At 33.7% G+C, this 21,280-nt stretch overlaps 1 protein-coding gene across 1 annotated transcript; it reads left to right on the forward strand.

Moving 5' to 3' along the window:
• The first annotated feature begins 4,577 nt into the window (after nt 1–4,577).
• Nucleotides 4,578–20,128, forward strand: LOC132554138 (homeobox protein DBX1-A-like). Its single transcript, XM_060218439.1, has 4 exons — nt 4,578–4,890; nt 6,815–7,003; nt 16,223–16,422; nt 19,841–20,128. Exons 1-4 carry the CDS (start codon nt 4,578–4,580, stop codon nt 20,126–20,128), a joined length of 990 nt encoding a protein of 329 aa, XP_060074422.1.
• Nucleotides 20,129–21,280: the final 1,152 nt, after the last annotated feature.

The raw sequence follows: 21,280 nt of genomic DNA on the forward strand, positions 1-21,280 counted from the left end.
CCATATATCTATACAGAGTAACCATTTATCTATACAGAGTAACCATATATCTATACAGTGTTATATCTATATAGAGTGACCCTATATCTATATCTTATTGTTGCTATATATTATTATGACATCAATACACCAATCTCTATCAGAATTCACAGGATGAGTAATACTATAACGTAACAGTACGCAGTCTGTTGATAACGGTACAGATATCATTTTATTGTCTTGTGAAAGCGTGTTTAGCGTACATCTGATACTACAATACTTGTGTTAGAAAACTGTGAGTGGTGTACTCTGTCATGGTACAGCACCATGCTGACATACACAGGTGGAGTTATTTGTTACAATGAGTGTTCGTAATATCAACATATCCTAATATCCTATATCAAAAGTGCCTTTTATGTATTTTGTGGGTTTATTTTTTTTTTAATTATTATTTTTTTATTTTTTGGTTTCGTTTTATTTGTGCTCTTTATTGTTTTGTTTTGGCTCTTGTTTTTTTTAATTTTTTAATTTTTTATTTTTTCATTTATCAATCATTATTTATGTTTTGTAGTAGGGGAGGGGGTTGCAAGCTTATATACATGAATATAAAGTTCATGATGTCAATTTTCCATACCAGTTTGCAATTACATGTTGTAAACTATCATAGTGACGTAAAAACAGAATGACATGTGTTGTTTCTTCTACTTAAATTGTAATATTGACGGTAGGATGGGCAAAATACATGACTTGTTGACAGTCTCGATTTATCACCTGTCAAATACAGATTTTAAGTAAATAACAATAGACAACATAAATAAATGCATTTCTTGATAAAACTAGGTACATTATTATGGCACCTCGTCAGAAAACCGAACCTCTCCCTACCGCGAAACGGGTGTTCCCTGAGCGCCAGTATTTTCCCCCTAGACAATAGGAAGGTGTTATTTCAGAAAACAATGGCAAGTCACTTATATATTCTTTCATATTAAGGGTGCATTTTTTCACCTGCATTGTTACCTGAGATTTACCTGTGCTTCACACAACACCTTTCTAAAAGCCTAAATATACAATATCGGCGTTCCGAGATACTAACAACGCGCTGTCACAGATCTTGTTCACAGGTAAGGTGTTTTGCTGTGACCACACAGACCCACTATCGCCCACACTATAGGTATAGTGATAATCAAATTTCCTATTTAGTTTAATCGATTTTGTTCTTTCAGAATCGAGGTAATGTGGTGAAAATCTCGGCAAAACCTCGGGTTTTACGACATTTTGTGACCACTCGGGTGGAATAGCTGTATCCTACATCCCGACATATGAAAGAGTTTTATAGAATGTACTGTTCTTTCTACTTTCTGTCTTCAGCAATATTGGTTCCATACTTCTAACGAATAAAACATACAATGGCCTGGCAGGTTGTTTGCTAGATTTCCTTATGACATCGTAGTTTTCTAGCTTTTTAAAAAAATATTGTGTTTTTTTTTTGGTTTTAAATTAATGTGACTAAATTTTGTACATACAGGTTGAGCTGCTCCGTATCTCTATCTCTTCATGTTTAAAGAAAGAAAGAAAGAAAAAACAAAAGAAAGAAAGAAAGAGAAAGAAAGAGAAAGACAGAAAGAAAGAGGAAGACAGAAAGAAAGAGGAAGAAAGAAAGAAAGAAAGAAAGAAAAATTCCACTCTCTACAATATTTAACTAGGAAATTCACACTTAAAAGATATATTTGACCTAATACCATGATACATGTATAAAAAATGTAAATATTTTTCTTCTAATTCCAGATATCAACATTTTATTTCACAATCCTCTACGTCACATTCAAAAATTTTCTCAAAATCAGTGAACACACACACACACACACACACACACCCTCACACACACACATACACACACACGCACACACACACACACACGCACACAAATACTTTTCATCGTCTCTTTCGAATTGGCTAAGAAAATGAAGTATAAAAATGTTAACATCTTTCCAAAATAGATAACCGTGGTCACTAATTGGCCTTTAGCTTTTTTTTTATCTCAATTGGCGAACCTGTATTTAAAAAACCCATCAGAACAATATAGACGACAAGTCATTTAGCTGGAAAAAATCCAAAATAAAATCAAACACTTCGACATATATGTCGCTCATTTCTGTGGAAGTATATTTGATATGCTAATTTTGGATTTAATTATAGGAGCATGTCTTGTTTTTCGGTGTCCTGATGAATTCTTGTAGCTCTTTCTACCTTTGTTATTTCAGAGTTTAAACAGTTACAGGATTAACGACATCCATAGGTATACCGGTAACATAACCACCATAGTAATAGTATAGCTACTAAAATCTTTCAGTATGCTGTCAAACTTCGATATTTCGAAGTTCAAGGGAATAGCAAATAAAAAATACCTCGATATATTGAGACTTCGAAAAATATATTGCCTTTCGTTTGGTTTTTCAGTAAATATCTCAGGCTTTCAGATTTATTTTTAAAATCAAATTCAAACATTTTAATAGTTTCTAATTTCTGAGATAAGGAAGAGGATTGGACACAAGTTATGATAACATATTCCACAGTGTGACAGCGTCAACACACATCCAAATACAGATTATACTTTATTGGTTACACAAGTACTTATCATTGTTGCGAGAAGTAGATTTAATGAGATAGGACAAAGACGTAAGGTAATATTGAGATAAGGAATTGATGGAGGGTGTGTGAGGTATCGACTAACAGTGTGACATGCCAACAGGTTCAGTTTCCCATAGTGTGTCAGAGTTTTGACATTAGATAGACACTATGCATATAACTTTTATATTCATGAAAAAACTTACTTATAGTTTAACCAATGCGATATATTATCAATAACTTTAAAAAAGACATTCTCTAATTTTACCAAAGGACGTATTTATACGTTTCTGGTTTTAACTCAACAAAAATATATGTTCACTGCTTCATTTCCAGTTCTTAAAAAAAAACCCAAAAAACATTAGCATATATTATTGTTTCCACGTGATCTAGATTAAGAAAATCGTTACCTTAATTAGTCATTAAGGATAGGACTTGATGAGCTGAAGTAAATTGCTACCAATTCTTTTGTTTAAAAACAATGATATTAATTTTAACGAAAGGGCAATACTTAAGTAAACATGAATTAAACAGTGGACCCGGATAATAGCTGTCGGGATCTTTGAATATGTTCTTTTTTCTAATATAGCCGTTTTGTTATATATATAGTCAATATATGTTACTTCAAACATAATTCATTGCCAAAATAAGCAAAAGGGATTTAACACAAGTTACCAGAATATTATAAACGCAATTATCTATTTATATGAATACACGCATATATATGGCATAAGATGGCTTAACTACAATTTTATACAGGAAACCTTGACATTGAGAGAGAGAGAGAGAGAGAGAGAGAGAGAGAGAGAGAGAGAGAGAGAGAGAGAGAGAGAGAGAGAGAGAGAGAGAGAGAGAGAGATATGGGGAGAGAGAGGGGGGGGGGGGGCTCGAGCTCCGTATTCACGTGTAAAGATACATTTTCAGTATATAACTCTAACTACCTACTTACAATTTACACAATCTTGGGCATTTAATCAAGATCGAACTAAATAGATTTGTAACTTTTTCCTTATCAAGAAATCTGTGAACTACTTCACAGTACTTAACAGACCACTGTGAAACCCTACAATGAGATATCTAGTCAATCTAATTAATTAGTTATATATATAATGTAAAATTGCATTTTCGCCGTTCATAGTCAGATCGTAACAAGTTTAGTGTAAGTCTGATTGTTTGTGTGTTTGTTGTCATTTAACCTCTCCGTATTCTGATTAGTTGCATTTAAACCTCCATTATCCTCTTAACGATCATCGATCATCGATCATAGAGCGTTTGAAATCCCAATTAGAGCTTAACGCGGTCGCTCTGTCACATACATCAACACCAGCTTGAGTTAAGGGGGAAAGTAGGCGTGTCTTTCACATATTGTGGGCGGGGTCTATTTGAGGGCGGGCAGAGAGCTTTCGCAAGCAATCAGTAATTGACAGCTATCTAGCCGCTGCACCGTGACTATCGATTTCTTTTCTAATCCCTTTGCCCATTTATTGATATTCAATTGGCTAATTTAGTCATGTGACGTATCCTTTTATCGTGTTATTTCCAATACGGAATATACTGCCGTGAAAGGACAGACAGATAGGTATTATATTCATGATCGGTTATAATTGTGTCTCGTGTTCTTAAAGCCAACACTTTCAATAATTTCCTTAAGGAGAGCTGATGGTGATTTTGATGAGATAAGATTGATATTTTTACAGCATGTTTAGCGTTTGAATCTGGGTTATCAAGCCATGGATCTATTGCTTATAACATCTTATACAACATCTGGACTGAAATTCACCAAACTCGCCGGACATAGTAACTGATATATATATATATATACGGAATATTCATATTATTATTATTATTTTAACCGAAAACAAATACTATGAAATAGAGAAGTGATATAGGTATTTAGCACATCTTCCAAGAATCCAAAGCTGTGCTAGGATAATAGTTGAACTGTCACAGACGTTTGAATATATTCCTAAAAGATGTTTCCCAACATGATTTCGCCATCTCCTCTGTACCATACTTTTTTCCGGACGGCACATTTAGCAGGACAGCCTAACGCTACCGCTGCGTCAGCTTCTTTTCTTGTGGAGAACCTTTTAAGAGACAGAGGACATGCCCTATTATCACGAAATGGGCCGGGAAGTGCAGGGATAGTTTCCCATCCCGGGACAGGACAAAGCCAGGATGAACACATCGTACCGTCCTCAATCAGTAGCCAAAATCCGACACCCTATCTGAAGTTCGGAGTAAACGCTATACTCGGTGCTGGAGGAGAACAAACGACAAAATTAAGTAAGTCAATCATTTTTTAATCAGTAGACAATTTAATCATTTTAGTGATGTACTTTTATCAATTTTGATGGCACGTAATTGTTATCGTATTTTCAATTGTTATGTCATATAGAAAGAACGCTACACTGTATTAATAAAGTACAAGAAATAAATGTTTATTGATTAAGAATCGAACTCTAGAATTGTTTAATTAATGGTCATTTGGTTCATCACATTGTAGTTAGATAGCTGTTCAGAAACTGACCACGAAACCAAATATGTTAGCACTCAACAGTAGTTACAGCATCTATCGTGTGAACAGGTTTTTAACACATGTAGTGTATGAATCATTGATACACGTGTTAATGTGTTATAACATTTTAATGTGTTGTCAACAAATATCGTTGATGGATTATCAACACTTTAATGAGTTATCAACACATATCGTTAATGTATTATCAACACTTTAATGAATTTTCAACAATTATCGTTCATGTATTATCAACTCTTTAATGAGTTATTAACACATATCGTTAATGGATTATCAACACTTTAATGAGTTATCAACACTTATCGTTAATGGATTATCAACACTTTAATGAGTTATCAACACAATAACGTTCGAGTTCCATGTATAAAGACTAAAAAATGAGGAGATAAAAAAAGTCTCACAAATGAATGAACTTCGTCATACAGTTATTTCCACATACTGGGATTCATCAGTGATGCTTAAGGTCGAAATTGTAGGTTAGCGAGGTATAAACCTAAATTTTTAAAGAGTTACCAACGAAATGAGAAAAGAAAATATTTGAGACTCGTCAAAGATTTACAGGTTACACGAAGTGGATTAAATCCCGTACTTTTCCACATATCAAACATTGTAACGCGAAAAAAAAGATACCTTATTGTCCGAGAAAGTCCTAGACGAAACTAATTAGGTTTGAAGAGTCCCTGTACCACTGGCAAATAAACTCACGGTCACTAATATTCTTGACATTTTCTCAGCGACGAACATATCGTTATGTAGTTACAATAGTGATGTAATGGGATATATTTACACTAATCTTCACTATGGTAAGGGTCTTTTTTGAAATATGTTTCAAGAAATAAGATAATGACGCTTAACATTGATAAATTTAATTAAATTTTCTGTTTAAATTCATGATGTTAATGTTTCAACACGTATAGGTTTTTTTCAAAAAAAAAAAAAAAAAAGGTTTTGTTGTTGTTTTCTTTTTGTTTATTTTTGTTTTGTCAATTTTAAAATCATTTTTGTAGCGTCACAACAAATCCAAATGTAATTTACTCGTATAGATACTTCAACAGCAAAAATATTGATTAAATTTTTTTTTTATAGGTTTTTTATTTTTTTTTTTTTTGTTTTTGTTTTTGTTTTTGTTTTTGTTTTTTAAACGATCTTGGGTTGATTCTAATGAATTCAATACTAAAACCACCATGGGCTTAGATATTGATAAAAACGCGGAAATCGTGCGATTTCGAGCGTATAAATACTGACGTGATGGGGTTTTGTACATGTTATTCCTGACGAACACTATTATATAATCAGAACATATGATACAAATGGCTTCTTTGTGAAATCAGTTTTTTTAAACTCTGCATTCAAAATCTCTTAATATAATTCACACCTAATGAAAAACCATCAAAGAACCTCCTTCTGAATATCATTTTTTTTCATAATGTCCTCTATATGTCTGACGGAACACAAAACACCAAACCTATCAGCCGCTGTCGTGAGTTATAGTGTCTCTTTTACGATAAATCAAATGTTTTTTGCTTGATACGGTAGTTGAGCAGAATTTTTTTTTATTTCAATATGTGCATACATTTTTGATATCGATATCCCAGATTCTGTATTAACAATAAAATGAAGTTGTCAGGTGCGCTGTATGAATTTAAAAGTCTTTATTTCGTTTTCATTTGACAGGTGACAAGACGCCGTTGACCCCGGGAATGGTAAGCAATCCTGGATCTGCCTCCTCCACGCCCCCTACAACGTGCGTGAAAAGTTCGGGGTATGGCGGTCAACATTTCGGCTGCCAAGGATGTTCCGTCCGTCACCCGTCCGTATATGACAATCACTTTTCCGGTTTTCTTCGCCATCCCTACCTCGCTGGTGAGTTAAACAGATAACACTGCATCTTAGTATTGTTGAACGATTCTCAAGTAAAGACCTATTTAATGCAATGCTGTGGGTAAAGAGGGGGGCGTGGGGAAGAGGGAGGTGTGGAGGCCACGCAAATAAAGCGTGAGTAAACAAGGACTTATAAAAAGGTGCCCTCTTTATTTTTTACTTGCCAGGTGTTGCATGTATCACAAACTCTTTCTTGTCTCATTATTATCATCTTTTTATATGTGTGAAATAATTATCTTCTATGCTGCCTCTGATATACATATTTGTTAAGTGTTCAAGGTTTAATTAACACGACGATGTTATACCAGTATCCGGCTTCAATAGTATCCTCGTCGTGAATTAGTTCGTTATATTCTAACGCGAGGGGAGCTGTGACGTCACAACACACAAAGCTTTTGAAATTGTCATTCAGATATAATGATAATAAAAACGCACTTTGAATGATAAAATAAGTTCACCAAATGTTTCTTTTTCCTTTTTTTGAAAAAATGTCGGCTTTATCTGAAAAAGTATTCTGAACCTCTAATCATTGAAGTAACAAATGTTCTAAAAATAGCTTGATATAAAGCGGGAAATTTGTGTCCGACCCAATGTATTTATTCAATACAAATAATTGTATGTTTGAATAAAAAAGTTTCAGAATATATATATATGTATATATATGTATATGTCCTTTTTATCGTAACCGTATCTTGTTGTGATTGAAATGTAATCGAATGCAGATGGATTTTTTGAAGGGACCGTAAATGAACACGTGTAAGTGAAATGTAGGTATTTATGATTTGATTTAATAATTATTTTATTGCAAAACTTTGTACAATTGGATTGGGCACAAGTTTTTCCAACTTATTAAGCCGGTAGGTATTTATGTGGAATCGTCCTCCGCTATCTCGTACATCGCATGTGATTTTCAATTCCTGACTAAAATATTCATTACATAACTATGTTGTGACGTGATAAAGGAATGCATACCATGCGTTTTGTTAAACTGAAAATATTCATTTTGAATAAAACGTGATATCAAATTGTTATGACTATAGAATTTTAAAAAAATCAGATATTGAATTCATTCACAAACCCTGATAATTTCAAAAGAATTTGGTTTATTTTTGATATACAAACATTTAAGCAAATATTTTTCTGTACATATCCAAATGAGAGCTAAAATGTGAGAGCATTTTTTTTATTCTCTCATCTTTTAAATTGCTTTCCTAGGGTTAATGTGATCGTGATATTATTACATTTTTAAAAACAATTATACAAAAAATAAAGGATTATATCAGAAATAGCAACGATTAAAAGTATTTGAAATCTAGTCTTTTTGAAATCAATCATACGTGCAGTGTGTTACTTCCTTTATTTCGCTCTGTTAGTGGTATAGCGATAAACTTGACACCCGATAGGGGCTGGGAAATGGGGAGGGGGAGGGGGGGGGGAGATGGTCATTCATAGAATGAAAGGAAGGGAAGTAACTCTGGGAGATCGAAATAAGAATGGCGTTATGGGACCAACACTGTTAACAGGAAATGAGGTAACTTCTAAACTTATTGATTAAATAATAGCCAAAGTGACTCATTGAAAAGCGTGAAAGCAAAAACGATCTTTTATTTTTAAAATAATGTCAATGCTGAATTCCACAAACATCAAAAAAAAAAAAAAAAAAAAGAGAGAAAAAATCAGACGGCATTCTCTCAAATTTTCTTTTTAAATCAATTATCATAATAAGAAGGGAAAAAATTAATAAAAATAAAGAAAAGATGTAGAGTTGTTTCCCCTACTAGCCAACAGCTGTTCACATAAAAAACTATCCTGTGATTTATCTCTAATTGCGTTTAAATGGAAAATTCAATAAATGCATCCGCCGGTAACAAACAATTATTAAAAATCGCATAATTAATTCATAGCCTTGACTCGATAGTTTATTTCGTTGAAGGTATATTTGATTATGTTAAATACCAGGTAACATCTTACTGCATATTTGATTCAAATCTATTGATGTGTTAGTCCTGACGACGACGAGGTTGTTTTAACAGTACGGTAGAGGTTTTTAACAAACATGTCAGTTATTCGACATTAAAATCCAATTTGTTTTCCGGGTGAAATTTTTAAATTATCGGTGAAGTTGGCCAAATGTTGCAATCTACATCGTACTTTCGAGGGATAAGTACACGAGAAAGTTAATAAGGAGCTTTGTAATGAGAACGAGTTGTCGCCCTTTTGCTTTTTTCCAAGAGAGGTAAACTTAAAGACATTTGTAAAACACAAAAGAAAACAAAATACAATGGAAGAAAAATATTTACAGTAGAGAGACTTTGTGTAGTCAGTATTTTTACAGGGCTGTATCAGTAGAGAGACTTTGTGTTGTACCGTGCTGTATCAGTAGAGAGACTTTGTGTTGTACCGGGCTGTATCAGTAGAGAGACTTTGTGTTGTACCGTGCTGTATCAGTAGAGAGACTTTGTGTAGTCAGTAGTTGTACCAGACTGTATCAGTAGAGAGACTTTGTGTAGTCAGTATTTTTACAGGGCTGTATCAGTAGAGAGACTTTGTGTTGTACCGGGCTGTATCAGTAGAGAGACTTTGTGTTGTACCGGGCTGTATCAGTAGAGAGACTTTGTGTTGTACCGGACTGTATCAGTAGAGAGACTTTGTGTTGTACCGGACTGTATCAGTAGAGAGACTTTTTGTTGTACCGGGCTGTATCAGTAGAGAGACTTTGTTGTACCGGGCTGTATCAGTAGAGAGACTTTGTGTTGTACCGGGCTGATACGGGCTGTATCAGTAGAGAGGCTTTGTGTTGTACCGGGCTGTATCAGTAGAGAGACTTTGTGTTGTACCGGGCTGTATCAGTAGAGAGACTTTGTGTAGTCAGTAGTTGTACCGGGCTATATCAGTAGAGAGACTTTGTGTAGTCAGTAGTTGTACCGGGCTGTATCAGTAGAGAGACTGTATCAGTAGAGAGACTTTGTGTAGTCAGTAGTTGTACCGGGCTGTATCAGTAGAGAGACTTTGTGTTGTACCGTGCTGTATCAGTAGAGAGACTTTGCGTTGTACCGGGCTGTATCAGTAGAGAGACTTTGTGTAGTCAGTAGTTGTACCAGACTGTAACAGTAGACAAGCTTCAGTCTACCAGTACCTTTTTTTGTAATTTACATGAAGTGAAATTCATGAATTTCCATTACAAATTAGATATATTGATTTTATTCGGTCCTTGATAACATTTAATTACAAATATCTTCTCATGCACGTGCTTAAAAAAGTGATTAGGAATCGTTTGTACACTTAATGATATTTTAAGTAATGGAGGGAATCTGCGTAAACTTGTTAGCCCTTTCATCGTTTTAAATTATTTGACTGTTTTGGAAGTGTTTTGATCATTCAGAAACTGTGATATCTATATATGCTGAGACAGACGCAGAATGGGGACGGACTATTTAAAAATCGTGTTGAAGGTGTTAACCATTTAAGACTTGTCCCGACATTTAATCACTGCTGATTTCCACAAGTGTACATTAAAATGTTTTACGATGATCCGGATTAGGACTCATTCGTTATACATAAGTCTATATGGCTTATTTACATTTATATATGTTTATTTATCGCCTTTTACCTATCTCCGTTACTCATTTATTCATGCAAATTATTCGTTCTAGTCTTCCCTCCACTAACGGTCTCTGTAATCACGCGCCGGACTTGTAAAACTTCAAACAGGGGGTGTGTCTTCCTGTCTTGTAAAGCTTATGGTTGCCACGCCCACATGTACACGTGTTTTGCCTTAAGAGACCTTGGTGACCACTTGTATATTATTTCAGGGTAACCGAGGTCTTCGTGAATCACCGCATTTCACAGGCAGAACATTTCACGATGTACTGCAAAAGCACTTCACAAGTGTTTGTTAAGATATTTTGTAAATCCAGATAAAAATAAAATGATCTTAAAAATTTAAGGCCTTTTTATTCGTCCCTGCTTAAACAAATGAATTACATGAAAGCTGGCATGACAAAATGAAAGCTATTGGCAGATTCCCTACAAACATACAAAAAGCTGGTGACAACAAGCTGTGGACATCCGAATATCATGTCGAAATTCGTGTAACACTTATCAAATACGTAATGGAAATCTGCGTTATGAGCAGTGTAAAGTGTAAAGTGCAATAGCTTGTCTTATTTTTACTACAGGTCTTATACACAGTCAACAGCACCAGTGTATTAACTTCTAAATAAAAAAAAACCCATAAGTCAACAAGAACAAAAAACAAACAAACAAACAAAACCCAAACAAAGGAAAAAACGAAACAGAGCAAAAAAAAAAAAAATTAATAATGAAAAAAACAACAAAAAATAAACACAAAGTTGATTGATTACCATGACATTGTTTAGAATTCGTTATTATAAATTCCATCCTGTTTCCCCGTCCACACCCGCACAAATGTATTAGTTAAAATGTTCGCATATATTTAATTCTATGCCAATGGTTACTGTTTTTCTGATATCAGCTGAGCGTTTTAAAAGTATCATGAACGTCCTCCATTGATTATACACTGTGCAATACAAACCATTTTCAGGTTCAGAAAAATTGGCAAGTAAACCTAAATTCTGAAGGATATGATAAGTTACTATACTTTCTCCAAGGAGTAGGTTGTCGAGGTACTTGTATCATTGTGATTTACGATGGTGCCACATTTTTGGACAAATTATGTGCCACCATTAAAATCACATAGGTATGTTTTAGTGCATTACAAGATCAAAAGCAATATATATATAAACATATTACATCGAACCAAAAAAAGTGTAGAAATTTACTATTAGTTTGTTTCAGAAATACATGTAAATTACATGTACACATACATTTAAAATTACGCATATATGTAAACTTACACATATATTTAAAACTACACAGACACACACATGTAAAATTAAAATTTCACATGCATTTAAAATTACACAAACACACACATGTAAAATTACAAATGCATTTAAAATTACACATGCATTTAAAATTACATGTACATATAAAATTAGAAATGCAATTAAAATTACACATTCATATATTGGCAATAAATTACTCTTAATCTTTCTGGGAATCCTGATGTCAGCACATCCTAATATTTTAAATGAAGAAGAGAGATGTTTTACATGTTTATAAAAAAAAAGTTCAACTTTTGAACTATGAACTAGCTTTAGATATCGGGTAATTCAAGAAAAATAATCAATAGATGAAATTAGGTGCTCACTGTAGCAGAACGCGAGAAATGGAGAAATGCTCGAAAGAGGGAGTGAGGTGTTAACATATCACAATGTGCACTAAAGATGTTTAGGAAAGCAGACAATTCCTATCTATTGATGGATTCTAAGCCAGCTGAAATGGCATGCGCACGTGCATTTATCATGACAAACATTAAAAACCAAAAAAGTAGACGTATCTAATTTTGTTTAGCAAAATATCCTTCAGTCGTTTAAAAAAAGGGCAATGGACTTTAAATCCTCATTCACTTGGTTAAAACGACACTTTAAATATGGAAAGAAACTAGCAACCACAAATGAAACATGAACGATAACGAACTCATGATAGGCTTTAATGATATATCGCAGTCTTAGTAACAGATGTTACTCCCTAATTCACCGCCTCTAATTCTATAACGGCAATTTTGATAACACCTTATACGCCAACTCAGATCATAAATATGTCGAACGCTTTATGTTACATATCAAGTTGACAATTGTAATCAGATAAGGCTGTTATACCATATTTAATGATGTTTTCCAGCACAGGTCCCTTTAGGGATCCTCTTCGCTGACATCAAATGAGTTATTAATATATTTATAAATTTCACTTCCGGTTGCTATACGAATTGTCCCCTCGTAGTGGTTGTGCTTTATTTCCTGTCCACTCCAGCGGCCATCCAGTTTAATTTTTGAAGCTGTCTAGTGTGTTTGCAGTTACTATGTGATCAGGCAAACAGTTCCATACTGCTGTTCTTCTTAAAGAGATTTTTTTTCGTGGTGATGTTTTTGCATGTTTTGGGGATATTTCCAAATCTCCTAGTTGGGGAGTCTTGTCCTAGTGCTAGTCTTTCTGAGGTATCAGACCTTACAAATTGTGTTGCCCCCTCGTCGTATTTTCCTCTCACTGTTTTGTAAACCTGTAGTTAAGGGTCGACAGTTTCAACAGTCTTTCTGGATTTGTCAGGGTTTCCATTCCGGGTAGTTGTTTTGTTTCCTTCCTTTGTACACCTTCCAGTTGTTCAATATGTTTCATTTTGCAGGATTTCCAAACAGCACTGACGTATTCGAGGTCCGTTATTGCTAGTGATTTGTTAAGTGGGATAAATAATCTACAGTCCATAACCTTGAATGTTCTTCTGATCACGCCAAATATTGATGTTGCCTTTTGTACCTTTTTGACTGATATGTTTGTCAAAAAGTAAGTTCTTTGTCGAAAGTGACTCCAAGAACTTTTTCTTCTTCAACCGGATTTCAAGGGTTGTGTTATTAAGTACATAAGCAGTATTTCCTTTTTTGTGCTTTCCAATATGCCCGAACTTCCACTTGTCTTCATTAAATGTGAGCAGCCAAGTCTTGTTCAACTGAGATAGGCTGAGCAGGTCTTCCTGCACAGATGTCTCATTTACTTCAGATTTAATAACTTGGAACATTTTTGTGTTGTCTGCAAATAAGTATACAGTTGGATCCACAACTTCTGTCGAGTCATTTATGTATATAACAAACAAGAGATTCCTAGCAGCAAACCTTGGGATATGTCAGATGTTACCATGCCTCAATCAGATGTTGGTCCAATGACGATTACTCGTTGCTGCCTGTTGTACAAAAAGTCTTTTACCCAAGTGAGAACTGTTCTGTTGATCCCCTATGCCCTTCATTTGTTCATCAGTCTGTGGTGAGGGACTGTGTCGAAGACTTTCTAAAGTCTAAGTATATACATTCCACACCTAGGGCATTATCAAGGGTTTCTGTCCATTCTTCTAAAACATTTAAGAGTTGCAAGACTGTTGAACGTCCTGACATGAAGCCATACTGCGTATTGGTATATAGGGAGTTAATGAGCATGTGCTTGGTAATGTGTGATCTGATAAGATTTCCAATTGTTTTACATACCACTAACGTGAATCTTAAGGGTCTATTGCTTCTTGCATGGGAGAGGTTTCCTTTTTTGTGTATGACACTGATGTTTGCACTCCGCCAAACTGTTAGGATATTTTCTGTTTTAATGATTGCCTGAATAATCTTGTAATTGGAGCTTTGTCTCCTGTCTCCTTCATAAGCCTAGGACACATCTGGATCCGAAGATTTATCTGGTTCGAGTCCTTTAAGTAACTTGTTGACTTCATCTTCGTTTATCTCCGTACTGCTGAGTGGTGTCTGTTCTTGATTCGAGACTTGGTATCTCCTCTTCTGACTTTATATGCTTCAAAAGCTGACAGTAATATTATATAGAGAATTTCATATGTGTTTCTTTTCATACGAGATTTATAAAAGTCATGTTGGATTTTTTCAATTTACTTCGCCAGAGGAGCGATGACATAACATTCAAGATTCGTTTCATAAATCTCATATGAAAAGGAAACAAATGCAAGATTCTGTTCATCATATAACTTAAATACTTTTGTAAATGTTTGCGAAAACATCCTTTTATCAGGCTGATACAAAACATGGACTTCACAATGCATATGACGTCATGAGGCAATGACGTGACAATTGAAGCAATGGAAACCTTCAGCCACTCAGAGATCTGTTAGGTCATATTACATATGTGTGACTACATTAATGTTTTTACACTAAAACATGGTAATTATGTGATTGATGTTATTACATTAAAACATGGTAATTACGTAATGAATGTTTTACTCTAAAACATGGTAATTGCGTAATGAATGTTTTTACACTAAAACATGGTAATTACGTTATTGATGTTATTACATTAAAACATGGTAATTGCGTTATAAATGTTTTTACACTGAAACATTTTAGTTAAGTTATTGGTGTTTATACACAAACAATAGGTTGTTACGTAATAGATGTATCTCCGTTTTTGCATTCTTTTGTTTTAAAAAAGACATATTTCAGATAACGCCACGCGTTTAATGTATTTTAAGAACAAAATTATATAATTACTATACAAATAGACAGAGGAAGTAGATAAAGAGAGAAAACTTGACAGCATTACACAAATATGTTGTATGCTTTATTTAAGAATTATCAAAGGAAACTATAAATATCTATAATATGAAAATGCTGTTATATTAATGTTTATCCCCAGGTAAACAAACATCATCTTAATAGCGGAATGTACTTACGTAGTATTTATTTTAAACAAAAATACAAAATGTAGCAGCTTGTGGGATATTTTCATCATGACTTGTAATAAAGTTGAGTAAAACAGGTACTAGATAGAAAAACAAAATAAATAAATAAATAAAAAGACAAATAATAGAAAACAAATACAAAAATGCCCTCCTAACCCCTCCCCCCCAAAAAACATAAAACAAAAAACAAAACAAAAAAAAACAAAAAAATACCCCCTCCCCCCCCCCCCAAAAAAAATTAAAAAAAAAAAACAATCCAAAAAACAAATAAACAAAGGCAAAAAGATCTGGAAACAAGTTAGGATAGCATATTTAAATATGTCTCCATTTAATCACTTATCAATTGTAGACATGATGAAATGGAATTTCACCGCAACTTAAAATATTTTATAAAGCGACTGTGTAATATCAGAAGAAAAAGTTCGAGGCTTGTTAATATTTTGTCCCCGAGACTCCATAACCCTAACGGACTATATATATCAATGGTAGATTGTTCATTCTCTGCTTATCACATTTATATATCATATTTTTTATTATTTGTTTTAAAGTATTGGAATACCGCATCCCTTATTATGGTTATTAAACCTATTATAAAGCTGTCTGTTCTTTCTATTTTGCCCGTGTTTCGTTGAATTTGAGTTTATGTAAATATGCTGTTGACATGTTGGCATTGTGTTGTTTCTCTATTTACTCGAGAGTTTTCGAAAGCCAAAATAAATTTGTGTCATTTTTTAATGTTAAGCATTTGCCTTTGACTTCTCAAAATATCGAATTTTGACAAAGGGTTAAATAACTTATGATTTTTTAAAAATATTTATAAATAATATGTTTAATTTTGAGAAGATATGTTTCTCTGTTATAACGTTATATTTTCCTAGCTCCTCCTCTCCTGCCGGTGCCGAACGCCTTTTCATTTCTGACTAACATGCGGGGAAAGCCAAGGAGAGGGATGTTACGGCGAGCTGTTTTCTCAGACATGCAGAGGAAAGGCCTGGAAAAAATGTTCCAGAAACAGAAATATATCAGCAAGCCAGATAGGAAAAAGTTAGCGGCGAAATTAGGACTGAAGGATTCACAGGTAAGGACTCAATGGTATTGCTGTCGGAACGTCATCAATATAGAACTTCGCCGCCAAATAACAGAAATATTATTGATAAAACGAGATATTCTAAAAGTTGTCACATACGGTGGAACGAAGATTGATTTTATGTTATAGAATTTTTATCAGTACTCCTTCAAGTCGGATCACGGATTTAGATAAAGATCAAAGTCCGTGGTTAGACAGTATACTGAATAACGAAATTATCCTGCTTGGCCTGTTGACGCCCCAAGACACCAAAAGAGCTTGACCTCAAACAATTTTTTTTTCTGGCAATTTTGTCCTATGTTAAAATCAGAGACGGGATATTTCATCAATGTAATTCTATCATATAATGTACTCTCACCAATATTACAAGAATTTGAAGTGATCAATCTAATTTTAATTGTTTTTAAGATTTTTTTCCGTCTAGCAAACAAAAAAACACAAAAAAATCAAGCACAATGTTCTTAACAACAACAACAACAACAACAACAACAACAACAACAACAACAACAACAACAACAACAACAACAACAACAACAACAACAACAGACTTTTTTTTTACATTTTTAGAGGTCAAGATAAGTCTGAAAGTTCCACTAACACTGATATTTCACACAATAAATGGCGAACATGGACTTCATAACAAAATAAATATGTGTTACTACTACAACAGTATCTATAGTTTTTCTAAAATCTTACTGAAAGCGTTTGTTAAAAAAATTACCAAATTTTAGTGTAAATATCTCTTAAATCAAACATTTTCTTTGCAGTTTTACGTTATTAAATATATACCAATGAAATACCGTATATATGTGACTAGAATCCGTACGTCATGTCATTCCCTTGTGATATCGACAGGAAGACATAGAAATATTCCAAAGGCACACATATATTGTAAACAGTGTAACTCTGTTATTGAAGTTGAGGGTGGAGTCCATTTTTTGCTAATATGTGGACAATTCAAAACCATACGAGCTGTTTTTATTAAGAGAGATTAATGGAGAAAAACTTCAGTCTTTAAGTTAGTTGAACTATTGGGTATCCACAATATTAAAGAACTTTGAATATTAGGTAAATTTATTTATGAAGCTTAAAATTGCAAATTCCCTAATTATATAAATTGTGTAACAATAGTCTTCCTCCTCTACATTGTGTCGTGTAAGGTATATGTAACATGTAGGGCCTAAGGCCTAAAGTTGTAATCAAACTTGAACCAGTATTGAAGCTCAAATACTAAACTGTTTACTATATCAAACTCATTATAAACGTTTTAAAAATTGTAATTAGTTGATAAGAAATAAATGTCACATTTTAATTTCTCTTTAAAAATATTTTTTAATTTCAGTCAGCATTCCGTTCAAAGACTACCCACACCCCCACCCAATAAAAAAACTAAGTAATTTTGCGTTTTCTGTCTTGAACCAAATCTTTTTCATTATTCAGACAAAAATGCCAAGATATTTCATCAATATATCAGATATTAATAAAGATCAAATTTTATCAAGAAATTTTGACTGTGAAGCTGATGAGGAAAATTACGGTTTGATAAATTTTAAATTTTCTCTTATTTTTTTTTCACTGAATTTCAAATGATAGGTTCCTATCTTGGTAAACTACAGTAACATTTCCATACTTTGAGACTTTCCACCGAGGCCCCGGTAGTATGGAATGTAACCATGACAATAAGCAATAACATTTATGTCACTTCCAGTTAAAGTATCTGAGAGGTTTATGAAATCAAAACCGTTAATTAACACTCATTTTGGCGCCGTGGCTCCGGTACCCATGTAATATAGTGTCAAATGCAGATGTTCGATATTGCCCTATAAGTGCCTTTAGTTAAATAGAATAATTCTTCTTTTCGATCGAATGCCCTTGCAAATATTGTTTCGCAGTTTGGCGCATTTTCGTGTGAGACTCGAGACGGGCTAATACATTGAGATGTCATTTGCTAGAGTTTGATTAGAACAATTTAAGCAAACGGTGAATTCGTAAGGGCTGGAAAACAAAATCAATTGCGAATATATCTTGCGGGGCAACCCGTCCTCAGTCAACTAACAGCTGTGGCTGACGTGCGAAAAGAGATAGCAAGTAATAAGAAAGCAAATTAAATACTTGGATAATGAAAATCGTCAAGTAATGGAGACTCTATTCTATTATCAGCGCGCCGACTGTGTTCATCTCGCGTGATGATATATACGTCGATATGACTGTTAAACAGAGACAGTTCAATAGCATGTGTCGAGGACAACCATTTTCCTATGATATACCCAACATCCTTTTCATAAAACATCCCTTGTGTATTATTTGATTTCTTATAAAATGTGTTGGGCTACACGAGAAAGCAATCGATTAGGATTGTATTATCATTACAATTTGATACATCATCAAATTCGTGGACAAACGCCGTATCTTAAATAAACAACAATGCTTTCACTACCGGTGTTAATGTTTTGGAAAGTAGGTGCGTCATTTCTCTATAGAGACATTTAACACAGAACATTTATATGATAATTCAAATGGAAAAATAAGCATAAATTGAGGGTGTTGTGAAGAAGGAAGCGTGTTTCTATACCATTTATATATTTTTAATACGATTTGTTAATATAATAAGTTATAAAATTATATGAAAATAAGGAAATAAATTTAATAATGGGGCTGCTGCATCTACATGTCGTGATTTTTTAAATTTTCTTATGATCAATTTCGATTTTCCTCAGTTGCCTCTTAAGATTTAAAATTTAGGCCCTTAGCATCACTGACGCATCCTTGAAGGATGAAACAGATACATGACGCAGTTTAATTTACTGTTTGGCTCTAACTCTAGATTATTAAAAGGGGTTATTCACTTGTGTCTTTTGTATAATCTTAAGTCATTAAAATACATCGGCAATGTTGACATGAAATTCTTTGATGAAACATAATTGATAACTAGGTAAATTGTTGAAAAGTTAGGAGTAATTATATATACCAGTAAATGTTCTTTCATTAATGTTGACAATTCAATACAAATATCTCGATATACAGTCGAACTTCGTTACCTCGAACTCGTATAACTCAAAGACTTCATTTAATTCGAAGTATTTCGATGGTCCCGGTCAAACTTTTCACCAAATATTCGAAGTCGGTTAAATCGAATACTCGGATAACTAGAACTTTTTCCGACAGTCTAGCCCACTTCGATATAACGAAGTTCCATTATAATACTTATATAATACTATTACATTAAATGTTAATTTTGAATAGCATATCAAAAATTAAAATCGAAAATCTTAATCTCCGGTTTCACATATAGTTTTAGTGTTACACTGTATATTTATCTGTGTCTTTGTTGTGATTTTGTTCTGATCCATTTTTGTAATGGTACTTTTAGTCATCAGAAGGTATATATTTTTCTTGTATATTTCTGCAGGTGAAAATATGGTTTCAAAACAGACGAATGAAATGGCGAAATTCCAAAGAAAGAGAACTTTTGTCGTCCGGTGGATCTCGAGATTCAGCTCTAAACAGCAAAGACGAGGAAACAGACTCTCATTTCGACCAACCTCCAAAGGACGACGAGGATGATCTCATGCACGCTTCAGTGAACACAGATAACAACAGTGCTTTGGACTTGTCATCAGAAATCTCTAAAAGAGAAGAGGGAAGCGACCCGGCGGATTCGTCAGATGACGACGATGATTTGATAGATGTGTCCTAACGATTGGTGTGCATGCTAATGAAATGAAACGAAAATGAAATGATCGTCGTTGTACATCGTGATGATGTTCGATGTGATACCGCGATGATGTTCGATGTGACGTCGTGACGATGTTCGATGTGACGTCGTAATTATGTTCGATGTGACGTCGTGACGATGTTCGATGTGACATTGCAATGCTGTGCAATATGACACTGTCATAATGTGCGATGTGACATCGTTATGTCCGATGTGACACTTTAAAGATGTTCGAAGTGACATTATGCTGTGCGATGTGACACCGTAGTGTTCGATGTGACACCATGATGTTTGATGTGACATCGTAATGATGCTAGAAGACATTTTATTTAAAATATGTTACTAGTCCAATTCATTTATAGTCGTAAAATAAATGTATTTGTAAACCATTGATGATAGATTGTATTTATTTATGTATATATCGTACTTGATGAAAATTATTGGCTTCGAAATCTGGCTGTTGATTTCGTGGCCATATCAGAAATCAAAATATAGAAATTTAGGACTTTTATGTTTAAGCATTAACAGTGTTCATGTACATACAGAGATCAAATCTATTTTTTTTTCTCATTTTATTCAAAACAGAAACGATGGAGGAAGATTACAATTAATATCTTACACGTATTGGTATTGAGATATTACATTTCATTTGACAGATAAAAATTTACATGACAGAATTTATATAATTAAATTTTCTGTTCGACAACATAATGAGGCATTTGTATCCACGATATTATTTTCTATAATTTTGTTTTGTGAAGTGTATGTTGAAGTTTTTTTTTAAAAAAACTTTTTCTCGAAATGTACCGATGAGTTATTTATCATTGAAAATTTCTAACAAGTAACAATAACTACTGGTCGAACACATCCGTTTTAAGATATTCTTTCAAAAGAAACGCACTATAAAAGTGAACGCGATGAGCTGGTTTGTTTGGGAAGCGCGGCGTTTTTGTTTCAATAAAACGTAATATAAGTTAGGTTCAAGTAAGAAAAAGTCGCGGAGGCGCTACTTCAAGGTATAAATATATTTGTGTGCTTTTAAAATAAATAAATTACTAGTAGCATGTTGCTGTTTGTATTTCTGTACTATCAATAACATTGTTTTTGCCAGCAATAAAGTTACTAAAATAGATG

This window comes from Ylistrum balloti, unplaced genomic scaffold (assembly GCF_031769215.1).
Source record: "Ylistrum balloti isolate Yb309-2 unplaced genomic scaffold, AGI_CSIRO_Ybal_v1 Utg370386, whole genome shotgun sequence".
NCBI classification, from domain to species: domain Eukaryota; kingdom Metazoa; phylum Mollusca; class Bivalvia; order Pectinida; family Pectinidae; genus Ylistrum; species Ylistrum balloti.